Source organism: Ictalurus furcatus, chromosome 4, assembly GCF_023375685.1.
Source record: "Ictalurus furcatus strain D&B chromosome 4, Billie_1.0, whole genome shotgun sequence".
Classification (NCBI taxonomy): Eukaryota; Metazoa; Chordata; class Actinopteri; order Siluriformes; family Ictaluridae; genus Ictalurus; species Ictalurus furcatus.
In genome coordinates, this window is record NC_071258.1 from 28,040,029 (window position 1) to 28,055,215 (window position 15,187).

The window sequence follows — 15,187 nt, forward strand, 5'->3', positions numbered from 1 at the left end:
CAGATGTCACGTTGTTAGTTAAATTCCATCCACTTGTATGCAATTAAAGTGTCACATAATCACAACGTAAAAACACCTAGTGATAGAAGATCATAGATTTTGTTAGCGAACATTCTTAAAGTAACAGGACCTATTACAGTGGGGGGAAATAAGTATTGGATGGATCAAAAAAAATTTCAGTAAATATATTTCCAATGAAACTATTCACATGAAATTTTCACTAGACATCATTATTAACTCATTTTCACTAAATGTGAAAATATAAAGAACTCACAACATTAAAGTCCATAAATAAAGTTATGTGTAATAAAGTGGAGTGACACATGAAAAAGTATTGAACACACTTAGAAAAAGCAGTTCTTCAAGTCAAGGTAAGGCAAGGAACCAGGTGAAATCCGTAAGTAATTATACCCCCTATCTGTGCAAATTAATATCAGCTGGGTTAGTAAATTGATGGTATATAAAAAGGCTTTTCGTTGCTAAGGTGCCACACAAGAAACATCTCATGATGGGTAAAAGCAAAGAGCTCTCCCAACACCTTCACAACCTTATTGTTGGAATCGGATACAGATGTATTTCAAAACTCCTGAATCCTCCAGTAAGCACCATTGGGGCCATTATCCACATGCACAGGAGCTCCTCGCAAGATTTCTGACCAGGGAGTCAGAAGAATAGTCAGAAAAGTAGCCCAAGAGCCAAGGACCACTCGGAAAGAGCTGCAGAAACACTTGGAGGCAGCAGGTGCCATCGTCACAGAGAAAACAATAGACAATGCACTCCACTGCTCACGCTCACTGCACAAGACTCCATTACTAAAGAAAAGGCATGTTGAAGCTTGTTAAAGTTTGCTACAACTCATTTGGAGAAGCCTATGAAATACTGGGAGAGTGTAGTCTGGTCAGACGAGAGCAAAATTTAACTTTTTGGCTGTTATATTACACACCATGTTTGGAGAAGAAATGGCACTGCACATCACCCTAAAACACTATACCAACAGCGAATACCAACAATTCCCAGAAGACTTGCATCTCTAAATTCTGCCAAACATTTCTATCAAGTAGGGTGTTGTAATCCCCGAAAAAGGGTTGAAAACTTGTGCAACTAATAAATGTCTGCTTTTTGTTTAGTGTCTTTGTGTTACAATAGAAATGACCAAATCTAATGATAAAAATCTGAGTTAATTCCTGGCTATAACAGTACAAAACTGCATTAAATATACTGGATGCTTCTTAAGCAGAAAATAAATAAATAAATAAACATATAAATAAACCAGAATGCGTCATTGTGAGAAATCGGGCTTGATGGTTGTCATTTTCCTAATTGGTTGCTCAGTGCTCTTTAAACCATTTAAAATGACTCAAAACAGACACCAAAACATCATGTGTGAGTGAATGAATAGTGAAATCATGACTCACAAGTTAATTGTTGGGGCAATCATAATTGTTATATTTGTTGTATTACAGAGAAGGTGTGTTAGCCAGGTTTGTGGCTACAGATGGGGGCATCACACGGGTTTATCCTAAAAGGTGAGAAACAGCATTTCATTTCATCTTAGTTAATTTGTTTCACCTGATGTTTGACTTATTAGAAATACATTGTTTTTGTGAAGCAAGTGTGTGTGTGTGTGTGTGTGTGTGTGTGTGTGTGTGTCTGCTCATACATTTCGCATGCATATGTGAGAGGTATTAGATGCAGGATGCAGGATGTGGGAGAGAATTTCTGGAAACATGTGATACTCAGTGGGAACACTGAAGAGTTGTGATGTGCCTGTCCTGCTGTTTTAAATCACAGAAAGTAGTTTATGACTCACTTTGCTATCCCCCCCCCCCCCCCCCCCCCCGCCTTCTCTTTCTCTCTTTTTGTCATTAACTGTACTCTACAAAAGTGTGAGACTGGGACTGAGTTCATAAAGCAGTATTTTTTTTTTTTGTAGTTAAAAACAGCAGGACAGTCTGAGTGCAAATTGCTCAGTGATTGAGACATAAATAATCGTTGTAGCAAAATGAAGATGATTTAAGTAAACTTATTCCACAGTGCTATCGAATTCTTGGATCTGATTGGTCAGATGATGTTAAATAATTTTCTCTAACAGCACAGCTTGGACAGTAATTTCAACTGTAATCCAAATCACATATTTTTATTTTAATGTGTATGTTATTGTTTCTAGAGTAACAACTCATTCACGTGCTCCATGTAAGCTAAGGCTAATAATAAACACATTAGAGATGTGCTGTTATTTAAGAAACAACATATAATCTTTGATATTATTAAGCTTTCTGAAAGGAGACTGTATTTAACGTTGATTGAGTCTCCACAGTCAAGTGCTTTGTGACAGTTAGTAAGCTTTCCGCCATGGGAAAGTCTTTAGGACAGAGGACTTTATGCTTTCAAGCTGTTTTTTTTCTTCTTCACTGGGAACAACTGTTTATAGCTGCTATAATATTAGTGATAACAGGAAGTAACTGCTCTGTGGACTTTCCACAACATTACAGGTAACTATAAGTAACTATAAGTTATTTAAAAAGTGTAAACAAAATTTCAGGATGTGCTGTTATACTATAATAGTTGATCACTTGTTATTTTCCTATTACATCATGTCCCATAAATGTTTAACTCCTTACATATAATGGAAAACTGGCATTACATTTGATCACCTCATCTCATTACCATGTAATGTCTGTATCTGTCTCAGTGCTGGAGAGGAGTGGACCGAGAATGCAGAGACCTTTGATTCCAGTTTCTACAAGAGGAGTTTAGACAATGACATTTACATCTTCACTGCCCCTTATGTCAACAGTAAGCAGCTACCAGGCCCCACACACATTGTAGGCATCTTGCAGGTGTTGGAGAGAGTAAGAGAGAGAGAGACTGGGTGGGTTGGTGGGTGGGTTTGTGCGTGTGTGTGTCTGCTACATTAGACCACTTCTTGAGTAGGCTTTTCTTCTCATTGGCATGCTTCTGATCACAGCTGTTCGTCTATTTGATGCTTGCATGCATGCACACACACGCTTTATCTCCTTCCAACTTCCAAGATGCAGTAAGCCTGTGTTACTTAAAGAATGTCATCGTATGAATAATCCCCACCTGCACGCAAGTGTGATCTGGATCAATCTCACATTCACACATGCACACACACGAGCATGCGCACACATGCGTGCACACACACACAAACACACGCACACACACACACACACACTCCAACACACAATACATCACATGCATCAATAGATCCTACCTAGAAGTTGTGTTAAATGTGTCAAGCCTCTTTTCCTGAGGTTTTATATTAATTTATAAAGCAGAGACTTTAACTCAGACCCAAATCCTTTATGATTGTTGTTTCTGAGTGTAGAATTCTGATCTGCCATCAGAACTCGCAGTGGCTCGCAGTTCATGGCCTTCAGCTTTACATCTACATGCTCTTAGAAGGTGTGGGTATGTTTTATATCTTGGTGGGTCCCTAAAAGGATATGAAAATCTGAGTTATGACCTTCTGGGGACATTTGGCTGATCCTCATGAGGAAAACCATTTATTTTTAACTTGTTTTTTGTACAGAAACTGCTTGCTGTATGGTCCTCACAAGGATAGTAAGACAAACGTGTGTGTGTGTGTGTGTGTGTGTGTGTGTGTGTGTGTGTGTGTGTGTTTCTGTCTGTTTCTCCCCTCATTAAACAGAGAGCAGGGAGTCCAGCTATGAATATGGTATTCTGGTCAGTAAAGCTGTGGAACTGGACTTCAATGGAGTCAAACTCAAACCAGCTGGTGAGCACAAAAACGAATTACTGATCACTTTTCAATTGATGAGGACTTAGTGGAGTAGTTCAGCTGTAAATCAAAGTTACACAATTTTCCACTTATTTCCACTTTCAACAGATGTAATCAAAGACATTTGGCTGTTTGTTTTTCAACATTTGCTTCTTTAGTTTTGCACTGTAGCTTCAAAGGGAAATATGGCTAACATGTAATGAAAGTCTCACCCAATACATCATTGTTTTTATTTATTTAATTTTTTTGCAGGTATAGTCAGTCTTCTGCACTATATTATCTATATAGTTGCACTATATTATCATTTTCAAACTGTCAGTTCAAGTCAATTTTATTTGAATAACATTTTTAACAATAGATACTGTCTCAAAGCAGCTTGCATGGAGCCAGTTGTAGATTTAGAGATCTAATGAGCGAGCCAGAGGTGACAGTGGCAAAGAAAGAAAAACACATTGAGAAGATGCAGAGGAGCCGGACACAAATGGGAACCCATCCACTTCTGGGTAACACCAGATCTTTATAATTACAGCAGCAATTCCTAGGTACAATTCAGCAGTATCCACATGAAATTATCCACTAAAGCATAGACTGCCCTGCTTTCTGGAACAAGTCTGCCTTCAAATGTCTTGTTGTCTGTGCTCAGTTGAATATTCACCCTGGTTGTCCAAGATGGTGGCCCATCTTTACCGTACAGCAGTGGTCACCATCCCTGTTCCTGGAGATCTACCTTCCTGAAAACTTTAGCTCTAACCATAATCGTGCCCACCTGACCATCTAGTCATTGCCTTAAGAAGTTCTTGATCAACTAAAACAGGTGGGTTAGATTTTCGTTGGAGATTAAACCTGCAGGAAGGTAGATCTCCAGGAACAGGTTGGTGACCACTTCCGTACAGTGTTCAGCTACAGTGTAAAGTTTTATAGATTTTTATAAATTACAGTGAGTCATGTCCTATGTAACATTGGCAAATCTGTGGGGCATGCCTGATATATCTAGATGAGGCCTGAAACAGATGAGATGGGATGGAAGCAAGGTGAAACATCTGGTAGCATTGCCACCTCACATTTCCAGGATCCCAGGCTTGAACTTGACCTAAGCGTACTGTTTATGTGGAGTTCCACAAGTTCTCCCCATGTCTATGTGGGTTTCCTGCTGGTTCTCCAGTATCCTCCAACCTACCAAAAGCATGCCAATCTGTGCACTGGCTATGCTTAATTTGATGTTAATGAGTGTATGAATATGAGTGTGCATAGTGCCATACTGCGATGGCCTGTCATCCCATAGATAGTGTGTCTCTTCATTTCACCCAGTGTTCGAGGGTAGGCTCCAGAATCCACCATGACCCTAACCAGGATAAAGTGAAGATGAATGAATGAAAAAAGATTAGGATTTAATGAGATAGACTTCCATTACTGGTTAGCTACATTAAACTAAAACACTAAACATGTCTTGGCATTTATGGGGGAAATTGTGTAAATTTGATTTTCCTTTAGGATACCTGACATGGCTTTGTAAATGACATATTCACTGTACGTAGAACTCACTGCTTTGTGTCACGGCCTTCTGTTAATGCTCCCAGTCTGTAGCCTACATGAGGAGAGACAGGCATCGGTGGTTGTATTTCTCAGAAAACGCACAGAAAGTTCAGAACGGCGCTGTCGGTTCTCATATCCCAATACGAGGAATACATTCATAGTGCGGCCTCTGTGTTTATGATGTGTAACGTGTTCACTTGCAGTGGTGGGAGTCAAACTCAATGTATCTGCCTGGATGAACAGCTTCATGAATGCCACCATGAAGATAAATGTAAGTGAAACAATTCCCCTTATCTGAACATGTGGAAGGCATTTAGTTACAGGCTGTTGACCGGCTGATATTACAGTCTGGAAACAGAGAAGGCCTGACTCACTCTAATAAATGATGCAAAGACTGTTTGGGCAATTCTCAGCTTTCGCCTCTCACGATTTTCTCCCTGCAGTGTAAGGATGAAATCTGTGGCTGCCTCAGGAACGATAAGGTACTGCAAGTGTTTTGTGGTGTGGTGTATTAGAGTTCAGAAGTTCCTGGATTGTTTGATTTGGTCCAGCCAATTTCTGTTTGCTGTGTCAGTCATGTTCACTCTGTTATGATCAGCATGTGGACTGTGTCATACTGGATGATGGAGGCTTCCTGCTCATGTCCAATCAGGACGAATACATCACACAGGTCAGAGTCCCAGTGCTCACATCAGTATCTCAGGAAAATGCAGGTGCATTTTATTGTTTAAGCATACAATATTCATCCTCTCCATGATAGATATTATTTACTGCTTAAGAGAACAAAATATGCAAGAATGTGCAATGGATCAAATTCACAAATTTCTGCAGTGTGTCTCTGTATTATAACTGCAGTGAATCATGCTCATTTTGCTCAGATGGATGGTTGCTGCTTCCATAGATCTTACGCTGGAAGAAATTATAATGTTTTAGTAGTGTATCCAAGCAAACCTGTTATTTTCATACCAAAGGCAATTTGGTATGAAACCTTTAACACCAGAAAACTGGAACTATGCTTTATTTCATTAGCTGCCAATACTATCAGTCCAATACAAAAGATTTCAGACATAAAGTTTTTGGAACTTCTCAAGATTGGCACCAACAGCAAGTAATGGTACTTGGAAGTATCGCCTGTTGCTCATCTGTTAGGCATGCTTTGTTGCACAACACACACTATATATATATATATATATATATATATATATATATATATATATATATATATATATATATATATATATATATTAGTATGATACTTATGCCATCAAAAGCAACTGTTTAAGTTCTCACAAGTTCTGAAAAACCAGTACTGTGGGTGAAAAGCTATAACACTCTTTGTATCATTACTGACAGCATCATCTGTTCTGACTCTGACAGTTCCTCAACCTCAACTATATTACTATAGTTCATAATCGGTCTCAGTTAGAGATGTGTGCAGGACTTTTTTTTAAATCCCACTCACACACCTTTTATTTTTGTTTATAAATTCCCTCTATACTTTCTAACAAATCTAACTGGTTAAAGTTTACAAAATATAAACAAACGATTAGCCTAGTTGATACTTTCCTGTCTCTGACCAAGCAGTTACGAAGGATGCTGTAACATTCACATTAATAAATACAATGTTTTCCTGTGAGCTTCATAACCAACTGCTCACATGCGCACAGTGAAAGCAAAACCCTCCCACTAATGTGACTTTTTTTGTTGCTTCCTATGGCATCCCAGTCCCAATGCACAAATCTAGTCCCAAACAGATGTCCAATGAATAATGTATTAGTATAAATTTACATCCCTACGCAGTGCAAGCATTTTATTGCACTATGAACATAAATATTTTAGTTTTCTCTTCCTATGGTCTCCCAACTTTACTGTTTTTAATGCGTTGATGACTTCAATACAACAGTTGACACTCCTCACACTACACTTTGTATCATTACTACATGTAACATACTGCATATCTTAGACATCCATTTTTGCACATTCCCTGCTTAATTTGTACATCCCTTTTTGCACATTCCTGTACATATATTTCTTATTCCTTATTATTTCTTATTCATTTCTGATTTTTGTTTTAAATTTTAATTTAGTATTTAATGCACAGTCTAAACAGGAGTAGGTCAGGTTTTCATTTCACTGCAAGCAATATACTGTATATAATGTGTATGTGACCAATAAAAATCTTGAATCTTTACATCATTACAGTGTTAACTTCTTATGTAGTAAAAATTCTATTTAATTTTGTCATTGTGTGATTTTTTTTTGTTTGCTTGTTTATCAATGTATTATTATTGACGGAATTTGAAAACCTGTTATCGTCCATGTGGGATTTTATTGCAGCCAGTATGAGCAATACGATTTACTACAAAACAAAGGACACAAGTTAATCAAACAAAGAATACAAGTTAATCAAAGCACCTCTTTCAATACATAGTTTATTTTTAATGTGCAGTTAAGAAATGCTCTCAATGTTAAAATGATTCAAAGCATAAAATATATTTATCTGTCTGAAATATGTCACTTACACACTTTGTGTGTGTGTGTGTGTGTGTGTGTGTGTGTATTCACGTTTTAGATTGGTCAGTTCTTTGGCGAAGTGGACCCCATTCTGATGACCAGTCTGTTGAATACATCACTCTACTCGTTTAATAAAACCTACGACTATCAGTCAGTGTGTGACCCTGAGAAAGAACCAAAGGCTGCCGCTGGGCCACGATCTGCCTATGTGGTAAGAGAGAGTGTGTGTAGTGGTAAAAGAAAAGCAAGAGCGTGTGCATGTGTGGTGGAGTGTGTGCTTGCATGTTTACATTTGAATTTGTGTATTTATATGCACACAAGCATCCAGGTCCTTGTGTCTAGGTCTAGGTCCTTGTGCATATAAATGATTGTTTTATCTTGTGTGTGTGTGCATGTATTCTGTTTTCAGCCTACCGTAGCGGACATGTTAAATCTGGGCTGGTGGGCCTCCAGTGCTGCATGGTAAGAGGATTTGAGTGGTTGTCCCAGTGTTATTCAGTCTGTTTAATCCTATTGAAGGATGCACACATTGAAGGATGCACACAGTTGTTCTCTTTTTCTCAGGTCAATGCTTCAGCACTTCCTCCTCAGTCTCACTTTCCCAAGTTTTCTACACGCAGGTAAGTTTTATAAACAATATGACATTTCTCTCCACTCTATCTGGTTATGCATTTGCATATCAAAAACAGTGCTCCAGGAGAGGATGCGTGTGTGTGTGTGTGTGTGTGTGTGTGTGTCTGTGTTTTCTGGCCTATTCAGAAGAGGACATCTCGGATGCCTACTCAAAAGAGAGCTGTATAACACAGCAGATTCAATATTTCTTTGCGAATGACAACAGGTCTTTCCAAGGTGTGCTGGACTGTGGAAACTGTTCTAGGTGAGAGCTACGCATAAGTATACTAGTCCTTAATGTCTCTGTCCTTTCTGTGTATTTTTTCTCTCTGTGTGTATGCTTTTAAAATTAAGTCATTAGCCACCCTACTTCTCATTCTGGATCGTTATTCATCATAATAAGTCTTCTCTCTTAGGAGATGATGTGAGCAGGACAGGTTTCATGCCCTTCTTTTCTCTCCATGGCACCTCAACTCTCCAAACCTCTATGCTTCCCTTTTTCAACCTGATCCCACATTCCCCTTGATGTGTCCGAGATCCTGCGGGCCATAAATCCCGATGTCGTTCGCTCCCCTGGAACTGGGGTAAAGTGAGAGGTGTCTGGAGTTTCAGCTCGCCGCAACCACCGGCCTTTACGAGCCCCACGTGCGACTCTGCATACGATGGTTTTTCTTCTACGTTAACTACTTTAGACATGTAAAGTTTAACGAGAGCCATAAAAAAGAAACCCATTTGCAAAATCTCGGGACGGCGAGCCGCTCCTTTCAGAGTGTGTAATTCAATCTCCCCCTCACATGTTCATGCCCCCTGTTCAGGCCTGGAGAATGTAACACTCAGAGATCTGGAGAAAACCAGATTTAAAATCTGAATTTCAGATTAAATATAAAGATGCATTTCAAAGTTATAACTACCGTGAATCATCTCTCTCACAGTTCTCACAGGATGTGGTTCTGTAAGCAAAGTACATATATAATACGTATAGTAAAACTATATCCAGTTTTACAGTTACTCAAGGTTGTGGCTAAACATGTTTATCCCAATTAAAATGGCAGAATATGTATATGCCATCCCAAATAATAGACATAAACAGTAAAAGAGTCTTAATTGGCATATCCTTAATTATTTATATAACAATAACCAGACCTGTCAAAATATGTCATCATAACCATTATATTGCTTATCAATAAGTATTTGCTAAGAAGGTTGACTATCCAGCTAGCTACCGGCCAATAAACTAGCTTGCATTTAACACTAGTAAACAGTATGAGTCTTACTTGGAGCTATTATATTCTTACTAGTTTATATAACCATTGGGAATAGCTAGACTTGTCAAAATATATCATAACCACCACAATTTTCCTGATCAATAATATATATTAAGTATTTGCTAAGTAGATTAGCTGTCTAGCTAGCTAACTGCCCATAAACTAGCTTGCACTGGTAAAACATTATAGGAGACTTACTTGGTGCTATTATAGTCATAGTAGTTTATATAACCACCAAAATAATAATAAATAATAATAAATTAAACTATTACAAACAGTAGCCAGTTCTACAGTATAAGACTATTCTGATCAACACTAAAATTAGTTTCGCTAGCTAGCTATCTAGCTTCTACACAGCTTTAATGTTTAAGGTTTTCAGGTACCACATAATCCTCTAATCTAAGATATGGAGCTTATTTTCTGGCATGACTGAACATCTCAAATCAAATTTTTACAGACATTCAGAGAAAGTCTGTTTTAAATAGAAAAATGTGATGTTATTAGCACTTTGTTAGTAAGTTTGACCCAAACACAAATCTCTATAATTAGAATCAGCCATCCAAGAGCATTTAAAAAATTACATTTTGAGTTTATGGGCACTTAAACAAGCTGAAGTTTGGGCTTTGATGTGCAGGTTATCTACGTGTGGTTGAATCATGCTTTCCACTGCGTTTCTCGGGAATAAAGCATTCTCCACTGGCCAGGTGGGAGAGTGCTCGTAAGCTTGGAGCACACTTATTTAGACGACAGGATATGTAGCTTTCACTTTTTTTCTCTGATCATTGAGTGCATGTGTGTAGGGGTTTGTGCTGCAGGTGATTGTATAAGTGTAATCTAGTTCCATGTGTATGTGTGTACATGACCTGATGACTACTGAGATCAGAGGTCTGTTGTGCTCAGCTAAGTGTGCCCAGCTGCAGTAAACAGTGAGTGATTATGGAAGGCGCAGGTGAGATGTAATTGAGCGCTTTCACGCATACACACAGTCACGCACACAGTCACTCTGAGTTACATTTCCCCACTGCTCTACTGTACACCACACTACAAAGCCATGAGTCACACTCCAAAGAGGGGAGCTGAGGGAAAGCACAGAGGGATGTTGTAAAGAAAAACTGGTGCCTGCCCAGAAACCCATTCAGCGTTGACAGCATGTAACAAGCCGCAAACCTGCTTTCCAACGGGACATTCTGATCTAAGATTACATTCACTAAAGACTTTAGCACATGTCTATTGTCTTAGCATAAAGTGAGCCCACATGACTAGTGGTGGCTATAAAGCAAAGAGCTACACACTCTAAATCTTTGTATATATCAAATAATCCCTAAAGTTAAATAATTGGATTTGCATGAGCTAATAACATTTACACATACTGAATGATGAAGCCATCTGAACCATAGCCATTTATTCTGCTGCTCTCTCAACAATGTCAATGTACCATTAAAGGTACAATACTGGTCCTGAATGAGTTTTAATGGTACAACACCCTACTGAAATCGTATGGACACTGAAACAAACAGTTTAGTACCCTTTTAGTAAGGTTGCTTCTACACATATTAGAGATTGATATGTTTGGTTTGTTTGCTATTTGGTTTGGTTTAGTTCTGCACTGCAAATAATTAAACAAGCTAAAAACAAAACAAAAAAATGTTGGCTGGGGGACATGTAGGGCTGAAAACATCCTCGTAAGACTCTTTCATGCATTGGTCAGAAGTACGGTGATGGAGTTTGAATAGAAATGACAAAAATCATCCAAGCACAGGAAACACAGAGCTGGCCCTCAATAAATTACTGGCCATCAAAAATTATACAAATGACTAGATTAAAACATTGTGTATTGCATCCACAGATCTCCCAAACACATGCCATTTCTGCAGCTCTACAGGTCTGTACTTTGGCTCAGTTTGCACGTTATGACACAGTTTAGCAGCTCAGGTCGACAAATAAAAAAAAATGAGAAAAAAAAGAATGTGTCACACAACCTAAAGTGCACTGAATTAACAGTATACAAGTGGGATTTTCATTGCAATATAAAGAAAGAAAAATATATATTTTTTTAAACAGTAGCCACATCTATAAGACTATTCTGTTAATCACTAACATTAGCCACATTAACTAGCTAGCTTATACACCGGTGCAATGGTTAAGGTTTTCAGGTACCACTTTATCCTCTAATCTTATTTTATGGCATCACTGAGATTCTCAAATCAGATTTTTACAGACGTTCAGAGAAAGTCTGTTTTAAATAGAAAAATGTGGCTTCATTAGCACTTTGTTAGCCAGTTTGACCCAAATACAAATCTCTATAATTCGAATCAGCCACCCAAGAGCATTTAAAATTACATTTTAAGTTTACGGGCACTTGAAGTTTGGGCTTTGATGTGCAGGTTATCTAAGTGCGGAAGAATCACGACTGTTCATCATGTTTGGTTTGCTTCCTGCAGTTGGGCTGCTTCAGGGTTGAATCACTTTCTCACTACAATCAAAACCAGACTAGAGTTTGACTGGAAAGGATAAAGACCATCTCATAGCTGTGTTCTCACCTGCACGAATGAACTGCACGTAGAGGGAAAATCAGTTCAACTGGACTAAATGCTGCATATGTAAAAGCACCAGTCTAAGACTGCTCCTGAACCTGAATTGCAAAAAAAAAATTAATAATTTGGTTTATATGCCATTCGTTTTTGTGGTTTTCCAGAATGTACCGAGCAGAGAAGCTGCCCAGCACTAACCTGGTGTTTCTAATTACTGATGCCAAGAGCACCTGTCTTTCCTGTGACACCAAGCCAGTGAGACAGGCCGAGCAGCCTTGTATCCTTCTGTAAAACACTGAACACTGAATCCTGATTGCCTTTACTTAAGGCTGTGTGTATAGCTCACAGGAATACCCGGAGGAAACCCCAGAGGCACAGGGAGAACATGCAAACTCTGTGCACACAGGGCAGAGGCAGTATTCGTACCCCCAACCCTAGAGGTGCGAGGCAAACATGCTAATCACTAAGTCACCGTGTCCCTGGTTTTAAATTAATGTAACATAATAATAAAAAATAATAATACTAATATACCTGAAAAAATACTAACTTACCAACTGATTGAACAAACAAACAAATATATATATAATATTAACATTTTTATATTTGTAGGTAAAGTTTATGTATATTTTAAGTAGGGAAGAAAACACTACAGAGCAAGCTGTTATGGGGAAATAACTGAACTGCAAAGCCCTCTGTAGAGACTTCCCCTTGTCACAGCTTTACCTCTGACTGTTACAAAGTGCTGACACTACAGACGCCTTCCTTTGATGCTAAATAAACATTTCCTCAGAGAAAACAATTCATATCATATATCATAATAATACAAATCATATCAACAATTAGACATGGCTTTTAATCAGTTTCAGTTTAGCTCTTACTTAAGAAATGTTAACATAATATTAGGATTTCTGAAATTATTTTGATTGTGAACTCAGATTTTAGACACGATATTAGCTTAACTATAACTTTTGCATTTATGGCAGTCATCACTCTCAGTTCTGCAGGGTTTCTGATTACACCTGATTAATTTATATGTTGTTTATAAAGCATGGCTTGATGGAGATGAATTGGAGCAGGAAAAGAACTCAGACTGAAGAACACTGTGTTATATACAACATGCTAATGTTACTTTATACACTGCTGTCAAACTGCATGGGGAGGTACACTGTGAGATGTGTTACAGACGACGTGTATTTTCCTGATGCTTTTGAATCAGCCACTGGTCCGGACCCCTGTATACTGGCCCATAACCCCCGCTACAGAAAAGGCCCAGATGTCTGCTTTGATAACAACATTGATGTAAGTTAAACACAAGCTAGAAGAGTTACAAGACTACCCAACCCAAAAGAAGACCTCTATACAACTTTTATATGTATGATTCAAGTCTGTTTTTGGTTGATTTGTTAATAGTAGTCCACAATTATTAGCAATCTCTAGGTCTGCTCAATCCCTTCTTCTTTTACACTCACGTTAAGGGATTAATCATAACTCTTTTTTTTTAATATTGGTACACTTTTATAAAATTATGTATATATGATTTACTGCTTTTGTTAGCAATTCATATTGTTCCTTCTTTCAACTCATTTCTCTTTATTTTCCTTTTCTTTTTCATCTCACCTTCACTATTGACTGCTTATCATTTCCACCATTCTCAGGATGAACCTTTGTGTCCCATCAGTGCATCTTCTTCCTTGGCTTCATCTTCCTCCATCCTTATACTGATGTTTCTCTTTTGTGTATGATGGTTAGTTTTGTGTTTGTTTGTAGCTTAATAGAAATGTCCTCACAAAAGAATACATCAAACATTGGCATGATGTAAAGCTTCTGAAGCCTAAAATAACTAAAGGCAGCAATTTTTGCATTAACATCAAAAATATAATGCAAGTTCCCATGATTAGATTATGATCTCCAGCTTCACTGTCAGTATAAACACACAGAGAATCAAGGCGCCACAACTTTCTCTCTGCTGTGGAAATAGGAAGTATCTGTCTTGTTCCTGAGAGAGTTTTAGGGAAATAAACATGTGTTTCCTCCCTTTTGAAGCTCAGCCTTTCCTCATGCCAACATACACAAACATGCTCACACTTCAAAATAAGATCAGTGCTGCAAGGTATTTAAGTTATCCAGTAGAATATAATCAAACTTATTAATACAAATACATAAGTGTGAGAGCCTGAAACAGCCTGCCACATGCTAATATTTTAATATTTTCTACTACATAGAGTTCTGAAATCTACAGAAACTCTTTAAGTCTTATTTGCATTTATTTCAATTACAAGTAAAGTTCTGGATTTTTAAACTCTGTTAATCCCAAAAGTGAAAAGGGAGAACATTGCATTTAAAGATTCCAATTTTAATTTTAACCACAATTCCACTGAAATACACCATGTCTACCTTTACATTTGTAACTTCATCTACTTATGTAAAAACATTACTGACAAATGTGAAAGATTAATTTTTCCCAAGTATGTATAATTCTGTGAAATTCTCACTAAGATTCTTGTCTTGGCTGTAGGAAGACGCATCTGACTGTGGCGGTGGTTGTAGTCTGATTCCCTCTCTCTGGCCAGTGCTAGCTCTTCAACTGCTACTCCTCTGGCTGCTCACTGGAACCAGCTGCTGTTCCTGACAAGCAGACAGCTGCTGACTGCCCACCAGTTATTCACAGACTGATCATTACACAATTAATCGTCACATACACACTTCACTTCCTAACCACCATTCATGGCCGGACCAGAATTACAAACAACAACCACATCTCACGGAAATCTCTCCTGACGCAGTCTTGGTCATGAATACATTCCTGATCACAGACACTTCACACATTCTTACACACTCTGTGCACACACTGCTGACCAGAACACAGTGTACTAAGACATGACTGTGTTCCACATGTCCACTCCAGGTTTCCTGGATGGAAAGATAAAAGACTATTATTTTCAAAGAGCTACATTTCACTTATCTTTTTC

The 15,187-nt window shown here is 38.1% G+C and overlaps 2 protein-coding genes across 2 annotated transcripts in view; both read left to right on the forward strand.

Moving 5' to 3' along the window:
- The window catches only part of LOC128606937 (voltage-dependent calcium channel subunit alpha-2/delta-1), a 109,726-nt gene extending 100,805 nt beyond the window's left edge, over positions 1–8,921 (forward strand). Inside the window, exons 26-36 of the mRNA XM_053623501.1 lie at positions 1,464–1,526; positions 2,693–2,796; positions 3,674–3,760; positions 5,500–5,567; positions 5,740–5,778; positions 5,871–5,966; positions 7,869–8,021; positions 8,220–8,272; positions 8,375–8,430; positions 8,570–8,687; positions 8,839–8,921. Of these exons, the coding sequence (XP_053479476.1) occupies positions 1,464–1,526; positions 2,693–2,796; positions 3,674–3,760; positions 5,500–5,567; positions 5,740–5,778; positions 5,871–5,966; positions 7,869–8,021; positions 8,220–8,272; positions 8,375–8,430; positions 8,570–8,687; positions 8,839–8,845 (844 nt within the window). The 3' untranslated portion in view covers positions 8,846–8,921. The remainder of the gene's footprint in view (positions 1–1,463; positions 1,527–2,692; positions 2,797–3,673; positions 3,761–5,499; positions 5,568–5,739; positions 5,779–5,870; positions 5,967–7,868; positions 8,022–8,219; positions 8,273–8,374; positions 8,431–8,569; positions 8,688–8,838) is intronic.
- Positions 8,922–8,991: 70 nt separating this feature from the next.
- On the forward strand, positions 8,992–14,847 carry LOC128606246 (voltage-dependent calcium channel subunit alpha-2/delta-1-like). The gene is made up of 4 exons (XM_053622285.1): positions 8,992–9,067; positions 12,383–12,495; positions 13,435–13,517; positions 14,734–14,847. The coding sequence occupies exons 2-4, from the start codon at positions 12,384–12,386 to the stop codon at positions 14,845–14,847; spliced, it is 309 nt and encodes a 102-aa protein (XP_053478260.1). The 5' UTR covers positions 8,992–9,067; position 12,383.
- Positions 14,848–15,187: the final 340 nt, after the last annotated feature.